Below are 24,211 nucleotides of genomic sequence, written 5' to 3' on the forward strand. Positions count from 1 at the left end.
TTATTTGATTCAACAGAGAATTTGTTAAACATACTTTTTAGGCAGTTGTCGCCTAATGGTTAAAGAGTCAGACTTGTAACCCGAAGGTCGTGGGTTCGAGTCTCAGTACCAGTAGGAAATGTAGGTGGGGGGAGTGAATGAAAAGCACTCTCTTCCACTCTCATTACCCTCAACTGAGGTGCACTTGAGCAAGGCACCTAACCCCCAATCGCTCCCCGGGCGCCGCAGCAAAAACAGCTGCCCACTGCTCCGGGTGTGTGTTGACTGCTGTGTGTGTGTGTGTACTTGGATGGGTGAAATGCAAAGCACAAATTCTGAGTATGGGATACCATACTTGGCCACACGTCTCATTACTTAGGCCTCAACGGCCAGAAGGGTGAGTAAATGATGATAGGGTGAAATATACCTTTAAAGGATTTTTTCTTAATATGGAAATATGAAGTTTTTTTTTTAATGAAATGATACTGCAAATAAGAAACTAAAACTGCCAGTAGGTACCGGTAAATGTCTAAATGAGTAAGTCATTGAGTGATTCATTCTTTCGATTAATTCAAACGGCTGATTCATTCAGGAATTAAGTAAAAGGCTCTCTTTATGAATGAACCATTGAATCACTGATTCACCTGATTGATTTGCTCAAAATGGGGATTCATTCAGAAACTAAACACCGCTGTGTGTTGCTCGGAGACGCACAACAGTTCTGCTTTGGCTTTAAAGGATATATTTTTATTGGCAAAATTGAGCAAAGGTAGACAATATTGTGTCTAAAATGTAACAATCTTAACTTCTTATTTATTGAACTATTGAGTAAAATCAATATCACATTTGCACACAAAATCGTATGATATTGCACTCCTTGCTCGTGTGATGTTGCTTAACTATATCATATGATATAAAAATGAGACAAAAACTCATACAGGGGCCTTTTTGCCCTGCTATTTTGATTTTTAGGGTCATTCTAACTGCATTCTATAGGCTTCATCATGCAGTGAGTTGTTGCCCTGCATCATATTCATCAACAATCAACTTTATGAAATGTAAGATGAACTACGTAGGTCTGGGGCGGGGTGGGTGCATTAAATGTGTTAATGATGCATTATTTTTTTCCATAACTAATTAAATTAACATGTTAAATCGACAGCCCTAGTCTAAATATCTTTGTTTAGTTGATTGTTTATTGGTCGAGCTCTATATTTCATTGTGAATAAAATTGTGCTGCTGCAAAGATTTAAGTAACATATTAGTGCAATCAGCATGTGCATGCTTGATTTTCTTCTGAAAACCATTTTTAAGCTGCTCCACTTCTGTCTATGCATAAAGCATTGGGTCACGGTGGCATAATAGAATTACATGAATTGGCTTTGGACAGAATGACATGCATTGAAGACAACGCAAAGCACAACAATCAATGCAAAACCTGGCATGATATGTTAGCGGATGCTGTCATCTGAGCTCTGTGTTCTCTCCTCTGATTTCCCACGGTTGAATAAAGGGCAGCAGAGAGCTGAGCGGCAGCAGGGAGGAAGCAGCCGCCTCACCAGCTCCTGCAACACCTTCTTGAAAGTCTCTCTGAGTGCTAAAGAAGAGAAGTAGAATATGAAAGGGTCGAGACATGCATTCAGCGTGCTGGTGAGCAGAGCATGTGTTCTCCATTCAGAGCTGTAGCCGTAGACATATCCCTCCACATGTGAGATGTTGAAGGGCATGAAACAGATAACAAAGACCAGAAGTGTTCCCAGTGCCATCCCGATAGCTCTATACCGCTTCTTGGCGTGAACTTTGGATAGACGGGAAAGTATGCAGATGCACTTGATGTAGCAGAAACAGCAGGTGAGAAAAGGAATGCAGAAAAAAACAATAGAAAGCTCAAGGCGAACCGGCAGGAGGATATTGAGCTGCTCGGTGGTGAATTCTTCATAACAGGTGTTATGCTTCGATGGATCGGTGATGTTAGGGTTGAAATAGTTGTGGTATTGCATGATGTAGACGACGCTGCAGTGCGCCATGGAAACCACCCAGAACATGACGCAGGCTATCACGGCATTTCGAGGCTTGCGTTTCAGCTTGTATTTAATAGGGAAAGCTACACCCAGGTATCGCTCCACACTGATGGCCATCAGATGTAAGGTGCTGTTGGCGATGACGGAGTAGAAGATGAATCCCGACAGAGGGCAGAGGAAGTACGGCAGCGTCCATTTCATGTTGGCTGCCTCCACCATTCGAAAAGGCAGGAAAAAGAGGAAGATCAAGTCGGAGATGGTTAAACTGAGTAACAGCACGTCCATCGGGGTGGAGCGCTGGCGGATCTTCTGGAAGAAGGTGTAAAAAGCCAAGATATTGGCGGGAAGGCCTATGATCAGCGTGAATCCGTAGACCGCTAACACCAGGTTACTGAGACCCACCGTCCACGCCATCGTCACTGTAGGTGCCAAGTATGCAAACCTGTAAGAGAAAAAAAAATTAATTCAAGATAAGCATTTTAATCTTGTGTCATAATTTTAATTTCAAGCAAGAGCAATACATACAGTACATACATTCCAGAAATCAAATTTGCTCATGGTTGAACACTTAAAGGATTCGTTTTTAACTAATAAATTTTAGTTTTAAAATGAAAATTAGCCGAAGCTTTACTCACCCTAAAGTCATCCTAGGTGTATATGACTTTCTTTTTTCTGATGAACACAATTGGAGTTAAATATCCTGATGCATCCGAGCTTTATGCAGTGAACAGGACCAATAAGTATGAAGCTCAAGAAAATGCATCTATCCATTATAAATGTATTCCACACGGCTCCGGGGATTAAAAAATGCCTTCTGAAGCATTTGTGTAAGAAAAATATCCATATTTAACAAGTTTTAAAGTACAAGCCCGATTCCAAAAAAGTTGTGACACTGTACAAATTGTGAATAAAAACAGAATGCAATGATGTGGAAGTTTCAAATTTCAATATTTTATTCAGAATACAACATAGATGACATATCAAATGTTTAAACTGAGAAAATGTATCATTTTAAGGGAAAAATAAGTTGATTTTAAATTTCATGGCATCAACACATCTCAAAAAAGTTGGGACAAGGCCGTGTTTACCACTGTGTGGCATCCCCTCTTCTTTTTATAACAGTCTGCAAACGTCTGGGGACTGAGGAGACAAGTTGCTCAAGTTTAGGAATAGGAATGTTGTCCCATTCTTGTCTAATACAGGCTTCTAGCTGCTCAACTGTCTTAGGTCTTCTTTATCGCATCTTCCTCTTTATGATGCGCCAAATGTTTTCTATGGGTGAAAGATCTGGACTGCAGGCTGGCCATTTCAGTACCCGGATCCTTCTTCTACGCAGCCATGATGTTGTAATTGATGCAGTATGTGGTCTGACATTGTCATGTTGGAAAATGCAAGGTCTTCCCTGAAAAAGACGACGTCTGGATGGGAGCATATGTTGTTCTAGAACTTGGATATACCTTTCAGCATTGATGGTGCCTTTCCAGATGTGTAAGCTGCCCATGCCACACGCACTCATGCAACCCCATACCATCAGAGATGCAGGCTTCTGAACTGAGCGCTGATAACAACTTGGGTTGTCCTTGTCCTCTTTAGTCCGGATGACATGGCGTCCCAGTTTTCCAAAAAGAGCTTCAAATTTTGATTCGTCTGACCACAGAACAGTTTTCCACTTTGCCACAGTCCATTTTAAATGAGCCTTGGCCCAGAGAAAACGCCTGCGCTTCTGGATCATGTTTAGATATGGCTTCTTTTTTGACCTATAGAGTTTTAGCCAGCAAGCGGCGAATGGCACGGTGGATTGTGTTCACCGACAATGTTTTCTGGAAGTATTCCTGAGCCCATGTTGTGATTTCCATTACAGTAGCATTCCTGTATGTGATGCAGTGCCGTCTAAGGGCCCGAAGATCACGGCATCCAGTATGGTTTCCGGCCTTGACCCTTACGCACAGAGATTGTTCCAGATTCTCTGAATCTTTGGATGATATTATGCACTGTAGATGATGATAATAACTTCAAACTCTTTGCAATTTTTCTCTGAGAAACTCCTTTCTGATACTGCTCCACTATTTTCGCCGCAGCATTGGGGGAATTGGTGATCCTCTGCCATCTTGACTTCTGAGAGACACTGCCACTCTGAGAGGCTCTTTTTATACCCAATCATGTTGCCAATTGACCTAATAAGTTGCAAATTGGTCCTCCAGCTGTTCCTTATATGTACATTTAACTTTTCCGGCCTCTTATTGCTACCTGTCCCAACGTTTTTGGAATGTGTAGCTCTCATGAGATCCAAAATGAGCCAATATTTGACATGACATTTCAAAATGTCTCACTTTCAACATTTGATATGTTATCTATATTATATTGTGAATAAAATATAAGTTTATGAGATTTGTAAATTATTGCATTCCTTTTTTATTCACAATTTGTACAGTGTCCCAACTTTTTTGGAATCGGGTTTGTAAAATATCTAGCTTTAGCCAGACCGCCTTTTGTATTTAACTTACGAAAAAGCGTATCTGACGTCTCGGAAGGCATAGGATGTAACATAAGTGTTTTGAACTGTGAGAGGCGATTTCGGTGGATGCCATTTCTTGAACTTTATACTCCTTGGTCCCGTTGGCTTGGATGCATTAGGATGTTTATTAATATAACTCCAATTGTGTTCATCAAGGAAGTCATATATACCTAAGATGGCTTAAGGGTGAGTAAATCATGGGGTAATTATTAGTTTAAAGTGAACAGATCTGTTAAACAGGGTGTTTAACTTAGGTATGTTAAGATTCTCACCCTTGGCTCTCCACAAAAATAACATCATTTAGACATGACAGGAAGTTGATAAGCATCTTCTCAATACTAAAAATTGGCGAGCAAAGGTTTTGCATAGTCTTAACCCTTTTTTAATTGCATTTAGTATCAATAACAAGGACTTATTCTCATTAACGTAACTGTCCTCAACAGGCAGTGGTATCTAATCCAGCAGTATCTTGACCACACAATGGAGCTTTAGGGTAGTAAAGAATCCTATTTTTGGAAGTAGGCCACTTATTAATGGAAATAAAAAAAGTTCAACACAGAAAGAAACTGACTGAAACCAATCAATGGTGTTAAATATGCATCTATGCTTGCAATTATAAATAAACATGCAGTATATTTGGGATGCTATCAAATAAATGTTGAATATATTTCAACACATCTCAGGAAATGATAAGAAACATCACACATTCAGGTGTTATTACTGAGAAAAAAAAAATTCCACAACGCACATGCAGAGATCAAAATGCATGATTAGGCGATACATTTTCACACCTTTAGGGTATAGAGTATATACATATCAACTGATGAAGTATTTTAATTACTCCAAGCTACTAACAATATTATTGCTCAAAATGCATTTCCTAGAACACTTCCAAAGTGATCAGCTGCAGATTCCAGCCGTCAAATATTTTAGACTCTATACGATCTATCTGAATAAATACATGTTTTAATTTCCAGTTTGCATAACCAATCAGAGATGGGAAGCTTGTTAAAGAGGAATCACAGACTGTACAATGGAAAATGTAGACTATGATGACAGTTAAAATATAAACATAGACAATGAACATTTTCAAGACAGAAACAAATACACACACACACATATGTTGCTAAATATACACACACACATATATATATATATATATATATATATATATATATATATATATATACACACACACACACACTATATTTAGCAACATATGTTTAAGAACAATTTAGATTTTAGATATGTAAATGTAGTTAATTTAAAGAAATATTTCTGTAACACTTTACAATAAGGTTCATTTGTTAACATTAGATAGTATATTAACTAACATGAACTAAACATGAGCAATACATTTGTTACTGTATTTACTAATCTTCATTAACGTTAATGAAAATAGTTGTTCATGTTAGTTCACAATGCATTAACTAATGTTAACAAGATTTTAATAATATATTAGTAAATGTTAAAATTAACATTAAGAACAATTAATAAATGCTGTATAAGTGCAGTTCATTATTAGTTCATGTTAACTAATGTTAACTAATGAACCTTACTGTAAAGTATATTTCCTTCTCAAAAGCAATAAAAAATAAGCCCTTAAAATACTTTTATAATTTCATGTGTATACTGTAAATATCAAAATGCATATTATCTGGTATTTGAGGAATCCATATTTCTATTTGATTTTCTTTACTGAGTTTATGTAATAATGAATTATTAGGATGAAATACAATATATGGGTTTGTGTGTCTATATATACAGTAGTATTACATTCTAATAATCCTTATTGCATAAAACTACATTTAGAAATATGAGTTCCACATACATGTTTTTTTTTTCTTTATCCTATAAATCACAGAAGATTGTCATTTTCTTACCAAAGCTGCAAAAAAACTACCTGTTGAAGCATCAGAACCTTCAAAATAATCATTATCACAAACCAATCTGAAAAAATATATATAGATGCAAAATATTTTATACCTTACTAAATCAATCCAGTACCACAGACGTGAGAACGTGATGCTCCTATAGTCTTTAAAGCTTTGTCTCATTATGTCATATCGACATATGCGTCTATGACGACAAAACAGGAAAGAAGCAACCCATGTGTCATTTCACTGAAAGAGGTGAATTTTCTTTGAATAGCACAGTGACAGAATGCTTTTTTTGTTCTTTGCAGAAATCTATAATAGCATTTTAAATTACAAGATGGGCTGTTGAAAGTCAAAGAGGGAAGTCTCTTCTTCTACAAAAGGGTTCATGAGAATTCGCTGTGAAAGTTAGTTGACTTCAGTGATGCTGCACAAACATGCACACAAAGTGTTACAAAACTGAAGAATATCAGATTGAATGAGTACAATTAAAATTGATTCCTGAATCTGACTTCGAGAAAACTCGCTTGAAAGTTGTAATGAAGAACAAAGTGAATATTAAAGCTGCAAGCAGTGATGAAAGGGCCCTCGCACCCATGCCACCGCCAGCTGGTGGCTTTAGGAAAACAGAGCATATATTTAAGTATATTTCAGACAGGACCACTTTGGCAAGTTACTTGACTTTATTGAAACACAATTTGTCAAGAGCTTTAACATTAACCCCCCGGAACCATCAGCTTGGAAGTACATAGACAATTAAGACACTTAGTAACGTCTTTAAAAGCGAACAGTGGTAATCATGTAGATATGGCAGTGGGACGTCTATACTGTAGCTTGTTATGAGGATGAATGTCTCTCAGCAGTGAGGTCCATGCCAGCTGGGACTTGAAAGCCTTAGTGATCTGAAACTAAAGATGACAACAACCAGAAGGTGCACAGTAATATGCTCACGCTTATACTGGGGAGGGAGGGAGGATAATGCCATTTGTATGTGTCACACTTCCTGCTACCAGCTGGTGGCAATATGACTAGAACTAAATTTTTGTGTGCAGATGTCTTCAGGCCAGGGCACTGAATATTGTCATGTAGATGCGTTCAGGGCAGGACTGTTCTCAAAGATGTGAAGTTTGGAGCAGATCTGACATTGTATGCCTGAGTTACAACAACGTCCTCTTTCGTGGCGTTAATCACATACATTAGCACTTAGCCAAGTGTTGCATGGTTTAACGTGTTTCTAGCATGTTTGGTACTTCGAGGCATATTGAAATGTGTTTCTGGGAGTGAATTGCAGTGTAAAGCATGCCATTTCCTGTTGCCAGCAGGTGGTGCTATAACTAACTGAATATTGGCATATAGATGTCTTCATGCCAGGACTCTTTATCACACATGTTAAGTTTGGGGCAGATTTGCGATTTAACATCGCAAAGGACTTTAGATTAGACTATGAATATGATGTTGATCTGATTAAAGCTCTAAGAGAAGACTGTCTGGAAATGGCAAAAACTGCAAAAATTTTGCAGAGAAAATTCAAAATATCTCATTTCCTGTTGGATTTTCAGATTTTGCACCTGAGACTTTTTTTAGGTATTGGGCTGTTACCGAATTTCATACCTGTACATGAAACGTAGCGCGAAAAAATAAATAAATAAATAAATAATCGAGCCATTTTGCCACACCTAAATCTGAAACCCATATCAGACACAAATTTTCACCACTTCTGATGCATGTGCAAAGTTTCATGAGTTTTCAAGCATGTCTAGGCCCTCAAAAATGCGATTCATTTCGGAGAAGAAGAATTGACCGAGCAATTACAATAGGGTCCTCACACCATCGGTGCTCGGGCCCTAATAAAATTGGGAGACTTTATTTGTAACAACATCCTTCGAGCTCAAAGTACATGAAGCATCTGATCAAACATTTGCTTTTCATCATGTTTTTTGCTAGGCCTGTCAACAACCTATTTTACTTAAAGTCATTAGAATTTTCCACATCATTAACATAAAAATGAAAGAGCTTAATTAATTACACGTCCGTTAGGTGGGTCTCCTTCATACTCAAATGGGCAATCCATCCACAAAAGCACCGTAGCAGATCGCACTAATTGAGTGGCGTCACAAGAAGCATCTGTGAGCAGAAAGCTGAATAAATAGTTGCGAGAGGACAAATAGTGGCAGTCCATTATTTATCATTTAGTAGTTCAACTCTGCCAGCCATCCTAATTCATTTGGATTTTGTTTGAGACTTCCTGTCTGTGGAAAAACACTGCATTGTGTTTTATTTTCAGACACCATAGCAGCATTGTTCTGATGAATGTAATTCACACTGTCTTATTCAACAGCCACAGCTTTCACATGCCGCTGTGACAGTTGTGCTGGAGAAACAAAAAGATCAGTCTTTTTATCGATAATGTGGTCTCTCCAACAAAATACAAAGATTTGTATGCTACAATAAGTGGAGGGCCAGAGGAATGGCTGAGCATTTGTTTCTTTCCACCAGAGAAACATTGTGCTTTGTAAGAAAGTTTTTTTTGCAGGGCAAATAGTGTCGAGCTAGACGAGCGCTGCATTTTCTCAGCGTCTGGGTCTGCCTCTCTGGACCTGGGGGAGATAAGAAGCAGAAAAGAAAGAACAAAATGCTTCATTTGATATAAATCATGTCTAAAAGCCCTTTCACATCACCAGAGTCAGCGTTGCCCAATGAACTGAACTCAGCATCAGCTACAGTGTTACCACAGTTTACAGTTCAATTTCAACTTTGACACCATTTGTCTCTGACCTTTTTTTTTTTTAAAGTCGATAATTAAAAAATTTCCATGATGTATGGAAAGTCTGCCTGTGCAATGACAAGTCCAACTTTGCACATATTAATAATCATTTAGAGTAAAAGACATCAAATAATTTAAAAGTCAAACTTTATGATAAGATCTAGAATGCATCCTATGCATTTTTGTGCATTTATTTTTACCTTATATTTTTAACACTTTCACATCCTTTACAACACATTCTCACTCCCAGCTCATCACATATTGCTGCTTGGTCAGGACCCCTGGGTACCCCTTTAGTATCATTTTTCGATGTGCAGGGTACTCCATTGCTTTCAATGAGAAACCTTTGGTGTCATACGTAGATGCATTGGGCAGGAGAAATTTATTGTCATGATGAAATTACATATTGGGGTAAAAATTATGAGCCAAAACATTATGACCACTCACAGGTGAAGCCAAAAATGTTGATCATCTCCTAACAAGGTCACGTGTCAAGGTCTGGGTTGAGAACTATCAATTTTTGTAGTCAACGTGTTTGATACAGATGAAATGGGCATAAATAAAGATCTGAGAAACTTTGACAAGGGCCAAATTTTTATGGCAAGGTGACTGGATCAAAGTATCTCTGAAACGGCACAGCTTGTGTGTTGCTCCCTGTCAGCAGTGGTGAGAATTTACCAACAGTGATCTGAGGAAGGACAAACCACAAACCGATGACAGATTAGCAATTCTTAGGTGTGAGGTGTTACCAAAGTAGTCAGAGTTGGAGTCACCTAAGGATAATATTGGAGGTGTCAGGGGACACCTTATTTAACTTAAGTCAGATGTGTAGGGGAATTTACCTACCATAAAGGTCTCATTGGTAAACATTAGTTAACTACATTAGTTAACATGAGCTGAACACTGAACAATACTTCTACAGCATTGATTAATCTTAGTTAATGTCAATTTCAACATTAAATACCTGTTTAAAATCAAAAGTTGTATCTGGTAACATTAGTTAATGTGAACTAACATGAACAAGCAATGAACAATTATTTTTATTAAGTAATATTAATAACCACTTGATGATTTAAATCACCAAGAGCATGCAGAAACAGTAAAACTTAGTGAACCCAATAATTTTTTTCTTTCTACGTTGTATCAAAACAATCACCACGGATTCTCTTCCAGGCTCAAATACGTGTTTTCTCTGTTTACCGTGTACATTGCCCTCTTTCGTACCTACCAACCTCATAAAATTGCTTTTCCGTGATGCTATCTGCATTGCTTTCACATGTAGGTCAAAACGGTGCACTGAAGCCTTAATGCAAGTCATGTGAAAAGGCATTAACATATTCACATCCTCATAATTGACTGATTTAGAATGCACTACACTGATAAAACACAAATAGCGTGTGTTAATTTTACATTAGCTTGCAGCTGAGCTGACAGTGGGATATTTTAATATGCATTAACATATTAGCTCGGATGACAGTTCTCATGTCCTCAGAGCTGAAGTTTAGTCTTTGCTGGGAAAAGAACATAATAGGAGAAAGTGACACTGTCTTACTATGGTGCCTTCATTCTGGTTTGTCTTTTGAAGTCCAACATCATCTCTGAGTCTCCGATCAACTGTAAATATAAGCATATGAGCATGTCAGAGCATTTAACGTCATAAAGCAAAAGAGCAGACAGAAGCATTTAGGAGGGACATACCATTCTTTGTCGCAGGAGCACAATAATGACAAAAATAATAATGATGAGTGCAACAACAATCCCTGTGAGAATATCATTTTTACATTTTACATTTGAAGACAGATTAGCAAGCACCCCTAAGAACAGAAGACATAAATGAAGCCAGGGCAAAGAAAAAAAACATCACAGAAACATCAATAATGGAGCTAGCAAATAGAAGAAAGTATCCTGCAATGGAAATGCATTGTAGGCAGATGGAAATTATGACTCCTTCCAGTATGGTGATACATGAGTTTGTCAGTCCTGTAGATGATCACTCCCTCTCTGGTCAAGAAAATGAATGGCAGGCTGAAGAATGAACTGACAGATGTATCCGTCACTCTAGTGCCACAGAGAGCCATTAACTCACCCACGATAGCCAGGTCTCCTGTGCCCCTCCTGTGATGTCATTTCATGAGGTGTGGTGAAATATTTTATTTATCCTATAGAAAACAATTGTAGAAATAGTTTGAAAGCCAGATGTGTTTTGAAGGCCTTATGGCCTACATGGCTATGAGAAATAATTATTACAAAGGTCAGATGCGTCGTGTGGCCGCTGAGCAGTTCCCTTTCGAATGAAAACTCATGCTGCATCCCCCAGAGGGTGCTATGGGGAATGCCTCTGGAATGACCGGTGTCTGAAGCATGAATCTAAACACGACAAAGACAATATCCATCTATCTGATGGATAGATCCGTTTAGATCCACTCTGACGGACAACAACAACAACAACAACAACAAAAAACTCTCTGAGACTTCCTAGCTCATCCATCCAGATAGCAAAATTCTCTGTTTTTACTGTTATTTCTATTCCTTATGTTCTATTTTTATTATTCCTCTTTATGTAAAGCACTTTGAATTACCATTGTGTATGAAATGTGCTATACAAATAAAATTGCCTTGCCTTGCCTTGCCTTGCCTTGCACTCCGCGGTTCGGGTTCCGCAGCTGATCCCTGCGGTGATGCGGGATCAAGTGCGGGGAATGTGGGTGGAGCTTGGATGAGTTAACCCCCAGGGGTCTGAGGCTGATTTGGGGCCTGGAGAAGTTTTGACATGCCCTGACATTTGTGCTTTTTTCAGTTGTTCATAAACATATTAATGACAAAAGTGTCATTACACTGTATTCAGCACAAACTAGGCTACAATAATATGTGAGGAACATGTATGTACATGTTTGTATTTTTGAAGGAATAACGTTTATGCGTGGTTATTGAAAAAACAAAAAACTTAAGTCACTGAAATAAAGCCAAAAAATATATATTAAATCTGTGTTCACAAGACTTCTGGGTATTGGAGGTTGTAGACTAGAGTTTTTGCTTCAAAATTATGTAAAAATTATCATTCCTACTCCTTCATATAAAACAATAGAGAGATTTAAATTTTCTAAAACATCTTTGGTCAAGAAACACAGTATGCGTGGAAGCGTGAATAATCATGAATAATGGATGATTCTCACCTGAGAAGACAAAAGAATCAGATAAAGAGCTCTAATGACCTGCATAATAATGAGCTCTTTCAGTCAAGTAAGCTGTGAAAAAACCCTGTTGATCATGTCTCAAGCTCATCATAATGTAAATCAAACATACAGAAAAAACAGCAATACTGTGAAATATTATTACAATTTAAAATAATGGTATTCTATTATTAAAATATAATGCATTTCTATGATACAAAGTGTCTGAACAGTTATGTTACCTCTATGGCATTTCATATAGGCATATAGGCTTTTAGCTTAAAAGCATGCACATTTGGAGAAATATTGATGGATTCTCATGTTTATGTCAATTTTCTATACAGAGGAGTAATATTTATTCAATATTTATTGTTATCACTATGAACGCTGGATACTGTTTTTAATTCATACTTGCAGCCGGAGGGCGCTCTGTGCACTTTTAGTCCACAAATGCCAATGCTAAAGAAGAATAGGCAATCCAGGAAATAACAACTAACAGAGGCCAGAGATCGCTAACTATGGCTCTTCAAAACACTTTTCAAGACAATAAATACACGATTGAGACGATGTATGCATGTATTGACTGAATTTGCGTCTGAATAGCGCTGCTCCGTGGGCGTGGCCGCATTAGTGGATAATGAGCTGAATCACGGACTTCTGACATGGCTCTCTTTTCATACAGATTACATAAACACAGAAGGTTTGTTTTCGTTTTGACTTAAAACACTTTAAAACCTGACATTTCAACGTCTCTTTAGACACAAGTATAATTTTTTTGTCATTAGTATTCACTAAGTTACAGTTCATTTTCTGAGAACTATCAGATTGGAGTTCGTTCAGAGGGAGACTAGAGATCACGCATCATGTTTGTTTTCTTTATTTTACAAAAAGCACAACATTTTGTTTTTACTCTGAGTGTACACAAATAAAAGAAAATATTCCACAGATTAAAATGGTGTATAACTCTTAATTGTATGTGCAACACTGACAGAGTATTTTGAGTCTCTTTCACACTGGTTAGAAAAAAAAACACGGTGATCACGCCGGTGTGACCGCCGACCCCAGAGTGTTAAACAGGAACCTTTTCTTTTTTTGGCTCCTTTGTTGGCTCAAATATTGCTACTGCTCAATCTGTTGTTTGTAATTCTGTTAAATCAATTTAGGAGTGTGGGAAGTTATGGTCTGCACCACAAACAGATTGAGATCTGGGTTGGTGGCATAAGTGATGGAAGAGATCACTTATGGCAGACTTTGCGAGCAATTTCCGAGTGCTTTGTGCCCTTTCTGTGTGGTTCAGACCCTGGTTTGCACTTAGCCAGAGTGTTGCTAGGCCTCCTCTCACAATAGAGTAGTTTTGTAGTTTTGAGGTGTTGTTAGTCCTCCTCTTATTTGAGAGTCACTAAATTGAGCCCTCCGCCACTAGAGCTCGACCAGGCAGTACTGCCAAGTTGTTAGGATTTCTTTGAGCCCCCTTGCCTATTGCCTTTACAGAGGAGTGCTGTTAGGCTTCCTTTAGTTTAGAGAGTTTCAGCTGAGGCCCTCCTCAGAACTCTGCTAGGACAGCATTCGCTCTGTGAGCCTCCTTGCAAGATGTCCTGAGCGTGGGGTGTAGTTAGGTATCTTCTCGATTTAGAGAGTCATTATGCTGAGACCCCCACTCCTAGAGCTCGGCTAGGTAGTTGGCTAAGTTGTTCTAAGCTGCTCTAGGGGATGCAGCGCAAGTTCTCATTCAAAAGGGAACATCTCAGGTTATGTATGTAACCATGATTCCCTGAGAAGGGAAACGAGACACTGCATCCCTTTGCCATGATATTCCTGCGTGTCTCCTTCAGACAAGTGGATAACATATTTCACAGGTGCCCTTTTATACTCACAGCCCCAACAGTAGTGATATCATAGGCTGCCATCTGCCAATGTCAAGTTCATTGTCATGTGTAAACTCATGCTTCAGAGACCAGTCATGTTGGAGGCATTCCCCATAGTGCCCTCTAGGGGATGCAGCGTCTCGTTCCCCTTCTCATGGAACCATGGTTACATGTGTAACCTGAGATGTTTTGCTTAGTCAGGGTTTTTTCCAGTAAACAACAAGTGGCTATGAAAGAATAAGACCATTATTAGAAGGTGTCACTTGGAGGCTTCGTGCCTCTGGAAAAGTGTTGATTGTCCTTGGTGAATGTTATATCTTGCCTCTGTTAAAGGGCTGACCATCAATTGGCAGGTTTCCACAATTAGAGATAAGGCTAGAGAAGAAAGATTTAATTGTGTGAAACAGGAGGGTTGAATCTCACTAGAGAATTAAGTCGCTTGGTTATTGCGAAATAACAGATAAGAAAAATGTATAATAGTGCCTTGGCCAGAAACAAATTCAGATGTCCTGCAGGTATCTCAGCTTTGTTGCTTTATTCATTAAAGTCTTATTTTGACTTCTGGAACTCTGCCTCTTAAGCTTCATTTGCAAGAAAGAGATGACTTTTCTCCACAACATAAAATTGCCGAATGACAGCCAGGAGCAGTCTGAGGCCTGATTTCGTCAAAACCCATGGCTGGTGGGGCTTGGTAGATCAAGCAAACAAAGGCACTCCTATGTGGTAAGAGCAATTTTTGCTTATTAATTTAGAAAATATCTGTGTGGCCTGTTGAGTCAAACCTGTGACTTTATCAGAGAAAGGTCTTCCCCAAATCGAATCTAGAAAAATCAATGATAAATTATAGGATAAGGAGTTCTGGAATTCAAAAGATGCGCTTACATAGTGTAGATTAGTAGGTGTACTCTGGCATGGAAACAACCGTGAGAAGTAAGGAGCACCTTGGTAGGAGATAAGGGTGGCCTTATTGTTTACCATACAGGGATGCTCACACATGTGAAAATACCAGCAGAGAGGTGTAAGAATACTCACATGCAAGAGGTGTGAAAACACCAGCAGAGAGGTGTAAAAACCTGCAGATACCACTTCCAGTGTGGGCACAGCCAAGGGAAGTGAGGTGCACCTTGGTAGCGATAAGGGTGGCCTCACATAATGTCCTACTCAGGAAAGGTCTGCACTGGCAGGTGCTCATTAGCTAAGAAGTAAACTGTGGGTGCAAGTTTGTCTAGTGTTTGTTTAAATGTTAAAAAAGCATGTGATATTGCGTGTCCCCCCCCCTCCCCCCCCACCCAGTGAATAAATAAAGGATGTGATTACATAGGACAAGGTACCTGAGATCAAGGTGGAGTTTGGGGAGGTGGAGGGATGCTGAAACAGCTGAGACTGAAGAGAGGTAAGCAGCTGCTTATATACTCTGGCTGTTGATTAGATGGGCTCGCTCCTCCCTAAATTACGTTTAGGAATTTCACTTAATGTTGTGTGCTATACGTGTGCTATTAGTTGGGAGTCAAGTGTGTTGTATTAACCATTCGTCTAAAGTACTAACTGCGCTAGCTGTATTGTTTTGCATGCAATTAAGTGTTAAACATAAATGTTTTTGTGACTACTTTAGGATTTGTGGCATGAAAAAACTAGTACAAAAATTGTACTAAATTTTTTTTTTTAAATTCAGAAAAATCACTCCCAGAACAAAAATCATGCCCAAAAATTGGCTTTGCCGACTGTTCATCTAAATTGCTGACGCTGTGATCTAAACAAAGAAACACAGCTGTTAATAAGAAAATAAGTACCTGTTTTTTTTCTGCCCACAAGTAGAAATAAACAGTGACTGGGTGACTTGTGTGTGTGAGTAGAGTAGGAATGTTTTTCTTTCTCAATCATGCCTGAATTGTGAGTCAAATGCTATATAAAAAGCGCTATATAAAAGTAAGGAATTATTATTATTATTATTATTATTATTATTATTATTATTACATGTCACTTTGTATGTAAGTAGAGGATGCCAGTGATGAAACGGGCGGAAGCCATAGACTATTCTCTCATTTTCCAATGAAAGTGTGAATTCTGGAGAACATTCAGTTCTTGAAACTACTGTAATAATGGATTTTTTTCATTTGTATTAAATTATTTTAATATATTATTTCTTGAAATAGAACAGTAAACAAGCAGCAGAAGTACTGGATAAATCTGGGGATATATCAAAAATTGTTACTACATTACTACAATACTAGAAAGCTAGATTATCCAAAAACAGTAAATACCACGATTATGTACCATATGTAAAATTATGGAGTTCCATTTCCAGATGAAAACTGTGATATATACAGTTACTGTCAAAAAAACATATATACAGTGACACAGTAACTGTGAAATTCAGAATAGAGAAATTCACCAAAAGGTGACTAGTTTCTGCAAGTTTCTGCAACAGTGACACAACATAAATTGTTAATGACTCACAGTACACACTGAGGGTGGCCTGATGATCTGACTTGATGATCAAACATCCAGCGCTGATAGTAATGCGGGTGTCAGAGGACAGTATTGGCACACGTACACTCTGCTTATTACACATACAGGGCTTGTGTGCAGTAGCACACAAACATGCCAAATATTAAAAAGAAAAGGATTTCAATGTAAAAGATTATTATTGTGTGCATAAAGATAAAAATGCTTTGGTGGAATCTGGCTTGGCCCGTAGATGGTATGCACGTGCAAAGCAGATCCGTTTCCTCGCTAGAGAAGTGCTCAGTTTTTCCACTTGCAAATTCCGATATTTGTAAATTGTCTTTCTAAATGTTTCGTTAGCATGTTGCTAATGTACTGTTAAATGTGGTTAAAGTTACCATCGTTTCTTACTGTATTCACGGAGACAAGAGCCGTCGTTATTTTCATTTTTAAACACTTGCAGTCTGTATAATTCATAAACACAACTTCATTCTTTATAAATCTCTCCAACAGTGTGTAATGATAGCTTTAGCCACGGAGCACCATCAAACTCATTCAGAATCAAATGTAAACATCCAAATACCCACTGAGCAAATTAGGTCCAGAAGACGTCTTTTTCAGGTCTTGTCTCAGGTTGAAAAGACGTCCACTGAGGGGCCAGAATGAAAGTTTTTATGACGTCTTTTTTGGACGTCTTCTGAACATCCGATATAGACGAACACGCACAATCACCAAAGGAGAAAAATCACAATTTTTAAGCCACCATCGTGGAGATGAGTGTTTGCTTTAGTTGGGCTCTTGACCCTTGCCTTATTAATATTAGAATTTGTTTGGGCTGTTAACTCAGTCATAACAGCCAGACAAACAAAAAGAAATGATCAGGTGTTGGTTATGTTTTCACATAATCATTGTTTGACCTGAATCACTGAACTCATCTAGAGCCCAATCTCTGAGTTAGATTTACATTATTGATTACAGCAGCACTGTGATTCTATAGCGGAAGATCAGCTTTATCAATGCGATTCACATGATTTCAGAAAAGGTGTGTTGAACAAAAAAAAAAGCTTCTAATTTAGGCACACACAGACATCAAGAATCATCCTGTGAATCTCAACAGTGGTGACCATCAAAAAGCATGTTGCAGTGCATTCTGGGAGCAACCAATCAAAATTCATCCATGGCTCCCATCATGCATTGCTGCATGAATAAATTATGAGCTTAATTTTTTTAGTAATTTCCTTTATTCTCATATTTTATTTTGTTCTGTTTATGTGACTTTTTAGTAGCTTGTTTTCTAATGTTCAGAGTTGATCTGTTGATCAGAATATGTTGCTTGTCACCGTTGTTGAGATTCACAGGCTGATTCTTGATGTCTGTGTGTGCCTAAGAGAAATTTTTTTTTTTTTGCTCAGAACAACTGTTTGTGAAATCCTTCAGATTATATTGATAAAGCTGATCTTCTGCTGTAGAATCACAGTGATGCTATAATCAATAATGTAAATCTAACTCAGAGATTGGGCTCTAAATGAGTTCAGTGATTCAGGTCTAATAATGATTATGTGAAACATAACCAACACCTGATCATTTCTCTTTACTTGTCTGGCTGTTATGACTTAGTTAACTGCCCAAACAAACTCTAATATTAATAAGGCAAGGGTCAAGAGCCCAACTAAAGCAAACACTCATCTCCACGATGGTGGCTTAAAAATTGTGATTTTTCTCCTTTGGTGATTGTGCGTGTTCGTCTATATCGGATGTCCAGAAGACGTCCAAAAAAGACGTCATAAAAACTTTCATTCTGGCCCCTCAGTGGACGTCTTTTCAACCTGAGACAAGACCTGAAAAAGACGTCTTCTGGACGTAATTTGCTCAGTGGGTAAATACTATACTTACATGATCCGATAGGCTGCATGACGAACACTTTGTAAAGATCCATTTTGAGGGTTATATTAGCTGTGTGAACTTTGTATTATAGAGTCGCGAGCTTGGGGGCAAGGAGCGCGAGGATTTAAAGGGGAAGCAGTCTGAATCGGTGCATTTATAATGATGCCCCAAAATAGAAAAAAAAAAATCTATGGAGTATTTTGAGCTGAAACTTCACAGACACATTCAAGGGACACCTTAGACTTATATTACATCTTGTGAAAAAGCATTCTATGGCACCTTTAATAGAATAGGAACAACACTTTTAGACCATGCGCCGAGCGAACCGACCATTTTTCCCGTCATTAAACTTGCGAAAGTGGATTTGGACACGCCCTAAGTGCACTTGTACCGTGCGCTTTAGATGTGCTTAGATCGTTAAAATAGGGCCCTATATCTTCCAGTTCTGACTTTTTCTTCTCACATTTGCAAGTTTTTAATCGCACAATTGCCAATTATAATCTCGCAATTCCGAAATTACATATCACAAATCTAACTTTTTTTCCTAAGAATTGCAAGTTTATATCTCGCATCTTCTGAGTTTTTCTCTTAGAATTCTGTTATATCTCGTAATTCTGATCTTTTTTAGGAATTCTGAGTTTGTCTCTCAATTCTGACTTTTCTTCTCTGAATTGTGAGATATAAACTCATAATTCTGAGAAAAAGTCTGAATTGTAAGATAAAAAATTGCAGTTAATAAGCTTCAAAAACAGGGTGAGTAAACAATGTATTATATTCTTTTCATTCAGCATTATGGTCATGTGTAGCATCAAACCAAACACCTTGAGCTGCACTGAATGGGTGTTCCTGTGGTAGAAGAGGGTTAGGTTAGGTTATACTCACATATAGATATGAACATTTATCAGCTAACATAAACAGAAGATCATTTGAGAAAGCATTTAAGTGTAATATTTGTATTATGCAGTGAAGATCTTTATGCCTCTGGAACATACTTTCCAGAGGCATAAAGTGTCCCACATAAGTGGATTCCCCCTGTAACACACAACAGGAAAAAGTGTTGTTTCAGACGCCTCTGCCACAGGAAAGACAGATGAGCTCTTTATAGAATCTGTCACAAAGAGCACACAGCTTTTGCTGAAGTGGAAGTAGGGCAGAAAAGACACAGGCTCGTGTTTAAAGTTGACAGCAGAGCTCAGAATAATACAGTAGCAGCAATAAATAGATGTGATGTTTATGGTCACTATCTTATTTAGTAAACTCTCAGGGTATGAACTCAATGCACTGAAAGATGCAAACTCACATGCATGCACAAAAGAAGTATTTAAGCAAAACTGTGTACGATCTTTAGACTTGTTAAATGTAAATTTTGGCCCTGTAGCGGTTAAAAAACACAACTATATGTATTTTGCGGAAAAACATTGTTTTGGTTGTGCTTCAGCTCTGCCTGATGAATGTGGTTCCCTTTTAAAGATCAGTCTCTATGCGGAATTTCCCTTTCTCTGAAAATGCTAAAGCCTGATAGTCTGGGTAAACCCAGCCTGATCTGCCGGCGATTTGATTTCGCTTGGCAACTCAGTCTGGAAACCCGTGCATTCATTTCTGCTGCGCTGTTACACTTTTGCGAACCAATCACAGACTGGCTTATCCACCTTGCTCGCTATTGGCGGGTATAACACGATGGCGATAGAGAAGCGACGGCAAGCAGCTTTCAAACTCTATCTGATCTACCCGTCTCTCGCATGACCGTCACTCCAAAATAACAATGCACAATCACAGTGACGCAGATTGTGTTAAGCATTTACCTTATCTGAGAGAAATGTAGCAGAGCGTTGATCTGACAGTCTCTTCATAGGAAGATTACAAACAGCGATTAATGACACACAATGATTCTCTGCTGTTATTTTGGTGGTTTGCTTCACGATGTGAGTACAGGACTCTTTTACTTAAATGCCCCTTGATGGTAGACAATATTTTTATTATTTGCTCTATATGTTTCGTCTCCCTGCTTCTTGAATCTCGCGCCGCCTGAGCTGACTGGAATTCTTTTTGGTTGTCATGACAGTGACGTAGTTTAGGGCGGCTATATTCCGCGTTCATTTACACTGAACCAGAACAGCATCAGAGTTGCCTTTTAAACTCTCGACGATGCTGAATGACTTCTTTAGTTAGCAAACAAATTGCTCGAGTGGGTGTAAATACCGATCACTTTCATGTTTTTTTGCACAACCTGCCAAAATCGCTCGATGCCATTGCTGCTCCTGTAAACCACGGATCAATGCTACAAACCAATACAAACTAACCCTGCGTCTCAATCCGCTCCCTAGTTCCCTAGGTTGTGAATCAGTATATCATGAAAGTGAATGTGGCTGATTCCCTGATCAGTGCCCTGACTACTGAACTAGGGAGCTGATTGAGACACACGGTAAACCTGCCTGGAGTTTTTGCATCGCTCTGCAAAGTACGTCACCCGGATCGTTGATCTGATTGGTTGAAGGACTATCCAATTGCGTGACTGATGCTCGTTGATCACGCCTCTTGTGCAGTAGGAAATACATAGCAAACTCCCCAGGCCAATGTTCAATTTTAAATTGAGCTTGGTCTGGTGATAGCCAGACTAAAAGCCTGATTAAATCATTCTATTGCATTGCAATAGCCAATGGTGCTTGAGCGACGGGCTGGTTCAACCGCTATATAACTTGGCGCTGAGTCTTGAAGTGAATCTACTTCACTTTGAAGGACCTTCGCACCTGAGTGGAAGGCACAGAAGAAGCATTCCCCTCCTGCGATCTGGCAAGAAGATAAGAAGACTATTTCATTACAAGGTGATGCGTGCGTGCTGTGCTTGGGCTTCGCCTATGCTAAAGTGGCTTTGGGAGATTGTGAGTGTCATGTCAGTGAGGATCTGCCAATTAAGACTCTCCATACGAGGCTTGCCGTTGTCCTTAATAGCGACCCACCTGCTGTTGCACCTCCCCTTCCCGCCACCGTCAAGTCGTGGGTGGGGAGGCCGCAACAAGCTCAGTCGGGAGGCTCCCTTGATGAGCTGACACCGGCCCAGCACCTGTGTGCTTATTGTCCCCCAGAGCCCCTGGTCTCCTATACTGAAGACAGCCTTCACCCTTCTCCTGAAGTGTGGGAGCTAGTCTCCTTCAATTCTGGAGAGGATGATGCCATGTCAATTAACTCCTCTAACCCAGATACTTGGTCAGAAGCTCCAATGGCGGGCGCCTTTTCAGGAACCCCATGGATGAGGAATTGCTGAATATCCTCACCAAGAAAATGGATGAATGTTTCTTATCTGTACGTGGGCCATCAGTCAGACACCCCTCAGAGACCAGCACTGTTCTTCTCTGAAATCCATGAGGATCTTGCACTGGCATCCCCTCATGGAGCTTCCCTCATTCAGCCGGGAACCCATGTCCTCTCTGTGGTCAAGGGGGCAGACAAGTGGGGTTACACCCACTTGCCTCCTGTCAAGGAGGCCATTGCAGCTCATTGGTGTCCATCCCATGGATGGAAATCCACCTCGTCTGTTCCTTCAAAGCCATGGAGGACTACTGCCTACATTGCTGAGAAGGCCTTCGTGGTGGCCGGACATGCAGAATCTGCCCTCAATACATTGGTAATTCTGCAAGTGTTCCAAACCAGGATCCTGAAGTCCCTCTGAGTCTTTACGTGTATGCTCTTGCTCGGTCAAAATATTCTGAGGTATTGGCACTCGACACCGAGTTATATAGCGGTTGGACATGCCCCTCGTTCAAGAGCCATTGGCTATTGCATGATTCAAACAGGCTTCAGCATTTTCTGAGAAAGGGAGTTTCCCCATAGCATCAGCTGTGATGCAATGTCTCGTTCCCTCCAATCAGGGAACCATGGTTAATTTGAATAACCAGAGACATTTTCCTAGTCCTCTAGTCTTAAGAGATGTAACCAGTTTAGATGGAAAGGATCTCAAGCTGACTAGCTGATGACTTTACTGTAGCTTTACCTAGTAACAGACACGGTACTTCCTTGAAAATAAATTCCAGAACAGCACTATAACCATAATGAAACTCACAATAGACAATGCTTCACAATGAACTCTGTTAGAGAGCTATATATGACAGTTTATCTGTTCATTAAAATAATTACTCACCCATTGAGTAATAAAAACACCATCATCTCCACGTTGCTTTTACAACATTTCAAATCCCTCAGTTCTCACCATCTCAGAGAAGCCAAGCCCATGTTAATTCTTGTTTTATTACAAGCTCTGTCGCTTTCTGCTTTTGTCAGCAGCCTCTCCTCTGTTTGGCGTTTGTTTAAGAGGGTGATTCCCTGGAGGTTGGAGATTTATCTGCTCTGTGTCAAACTTTCTTGCTTGTTGTAACAACTAACTTATGCCACTCCCACACCATACAGGGAGCAACTTTTCTCTAAATACAAATATGCCAAGACGAGCAAGGGTGAGTGATGCATCTACACATTTCCCTGTGAAAAACATCCCATTCAGTCTAAAATAAAAACACTTTAAATCTGCAGTCTGTAAGTTTTGCCTCTTTGTCGCCATCTCAGTTTGAAACCTGCAATTGCAGTCATTTGCGGAATTATCAACTTTACGTGGGTTGTGCATCGGCACGGCACCACCACACCAGTGTGGATACTCACTGTACTTCAGAATTACACATACTACGTCTTGGAAGTATGTCCAGAATAATAGGCTTCACCGGAAAATGTCATCTGAACAAGTAAGTAACATGTCTGCCACTTTTGTTCTGACCAACTGAAGAAAAAGAGTTTTACAATAAATCTGCCAATGGTGATTAAATCTAACGATTATTATTATTATTATTGTTACACTTTGTTTTCAAATTGTTAATGTTAACAACATTGCATGACTATGTGTATTTAGTGTGTATTATCTAAATAGTATTATCTACTCAATGAACCATTAAAAGTCTTACCTGTCCAGCAGAAAAAAGCAATCTTTGCATCCGTTTTAAACCCGTTCAAACACAGAGTTCACGCCACCTTTCAAAAGCCGGTCACATTCTCTTTCTTGCTGTTGCCACTCCACAGTCTGAAGTCTTTTGCTTTTTACTACTGGTGATTCACTAGTTGTAATTGATGATAGTCATTTTTACCTTTCTTGATTACAATCTGCCATTATAATGACATGTTTAACTACTGTAAAAAGAGGCTACAAATGATCCACCACCTGCAGCATCCGGGACTCCCACTTTATGTATACAGACGTGACGTAATGACCCAAAGGCAAACTCGTATTTCCAGCGGAAACCTACCAGTACCACTCAAATAAAAAAAAAAACATTATTACAAGCTCACCATTGTGAATAGGGCAAAGGTAAGGAGATAATTTTGAACACCTACTCTTTACGAGATGGGATGCCATGGGATTTTTAATGACCGCAGAGAGTCAGGACCTCGGTTTAACATCTAATCCGAAGGACAGAAGGATTGATGTATTGACTCTTAAATTTTGTTCATTTTTAACAAAAAGAAAAAAAGTACTAACCATTAGCCTTTATAAAGAGAATAAATAGAAAATATATCTTTAAAATAACTGATTAAATATCAAACTGTATGCTGTATAAGTCCAAACAGGGACAGGAAGTGACATCACAGGAACAAGTTTGTGTTGGTCTAAAGTGGTGTTAAAAACAAGCAATTCATATTGAGTGATGCATAGAA

General features: G+C 39.0%; 1 protein-coding gene across 1 annotated transcript; it reads right to left on the reverse strand.

Moving 5' to 3' along the window:
* Positions 1 to 253: 253 nt before the first annotated feature.
* LOC125243582 (free fatty acid receptor 3-like) lies at positions 254 to 6,557 on the reverse strand. The gene is made up of 2 exons (XM_048153339.1): positions 6,502 to 6,557; positions 254 to 2,442 (listed from the first exon to the last, which is right to left on the reverse strand). Exon 2 carries the CDS (start codon positions 2,412 to 2,414, stop codon positions 1,431 to 1,433), a length of 984 nt encoding a protein of 327 aa, XP_048009296.1. The 5' UTR covers positions 2,415 to 2,442; positions 6,502 to 6,557; the 3' UTR covers positions 254 to 1,430.
* Between the last annotated feature and the right edge of the window lie 17,654 nt (positions 6,558 to 24,211).

Source organism: Megalobrama amblycephala, linkage group LG13, assembly GCF_018812025.1.
Source record: "Megalobrama amblycephala isolate DHTTF-2021 linkage group LG13, ASM1881202v1, whole genome shotgun sequence".
Classification (NCBI taxonomy): Eukaryota; Metazoa; Chordata; class Actinopteri; order Cypriniformes; family Xenocyprididae; genus Megalobrama; species Megalobrama amblycephala.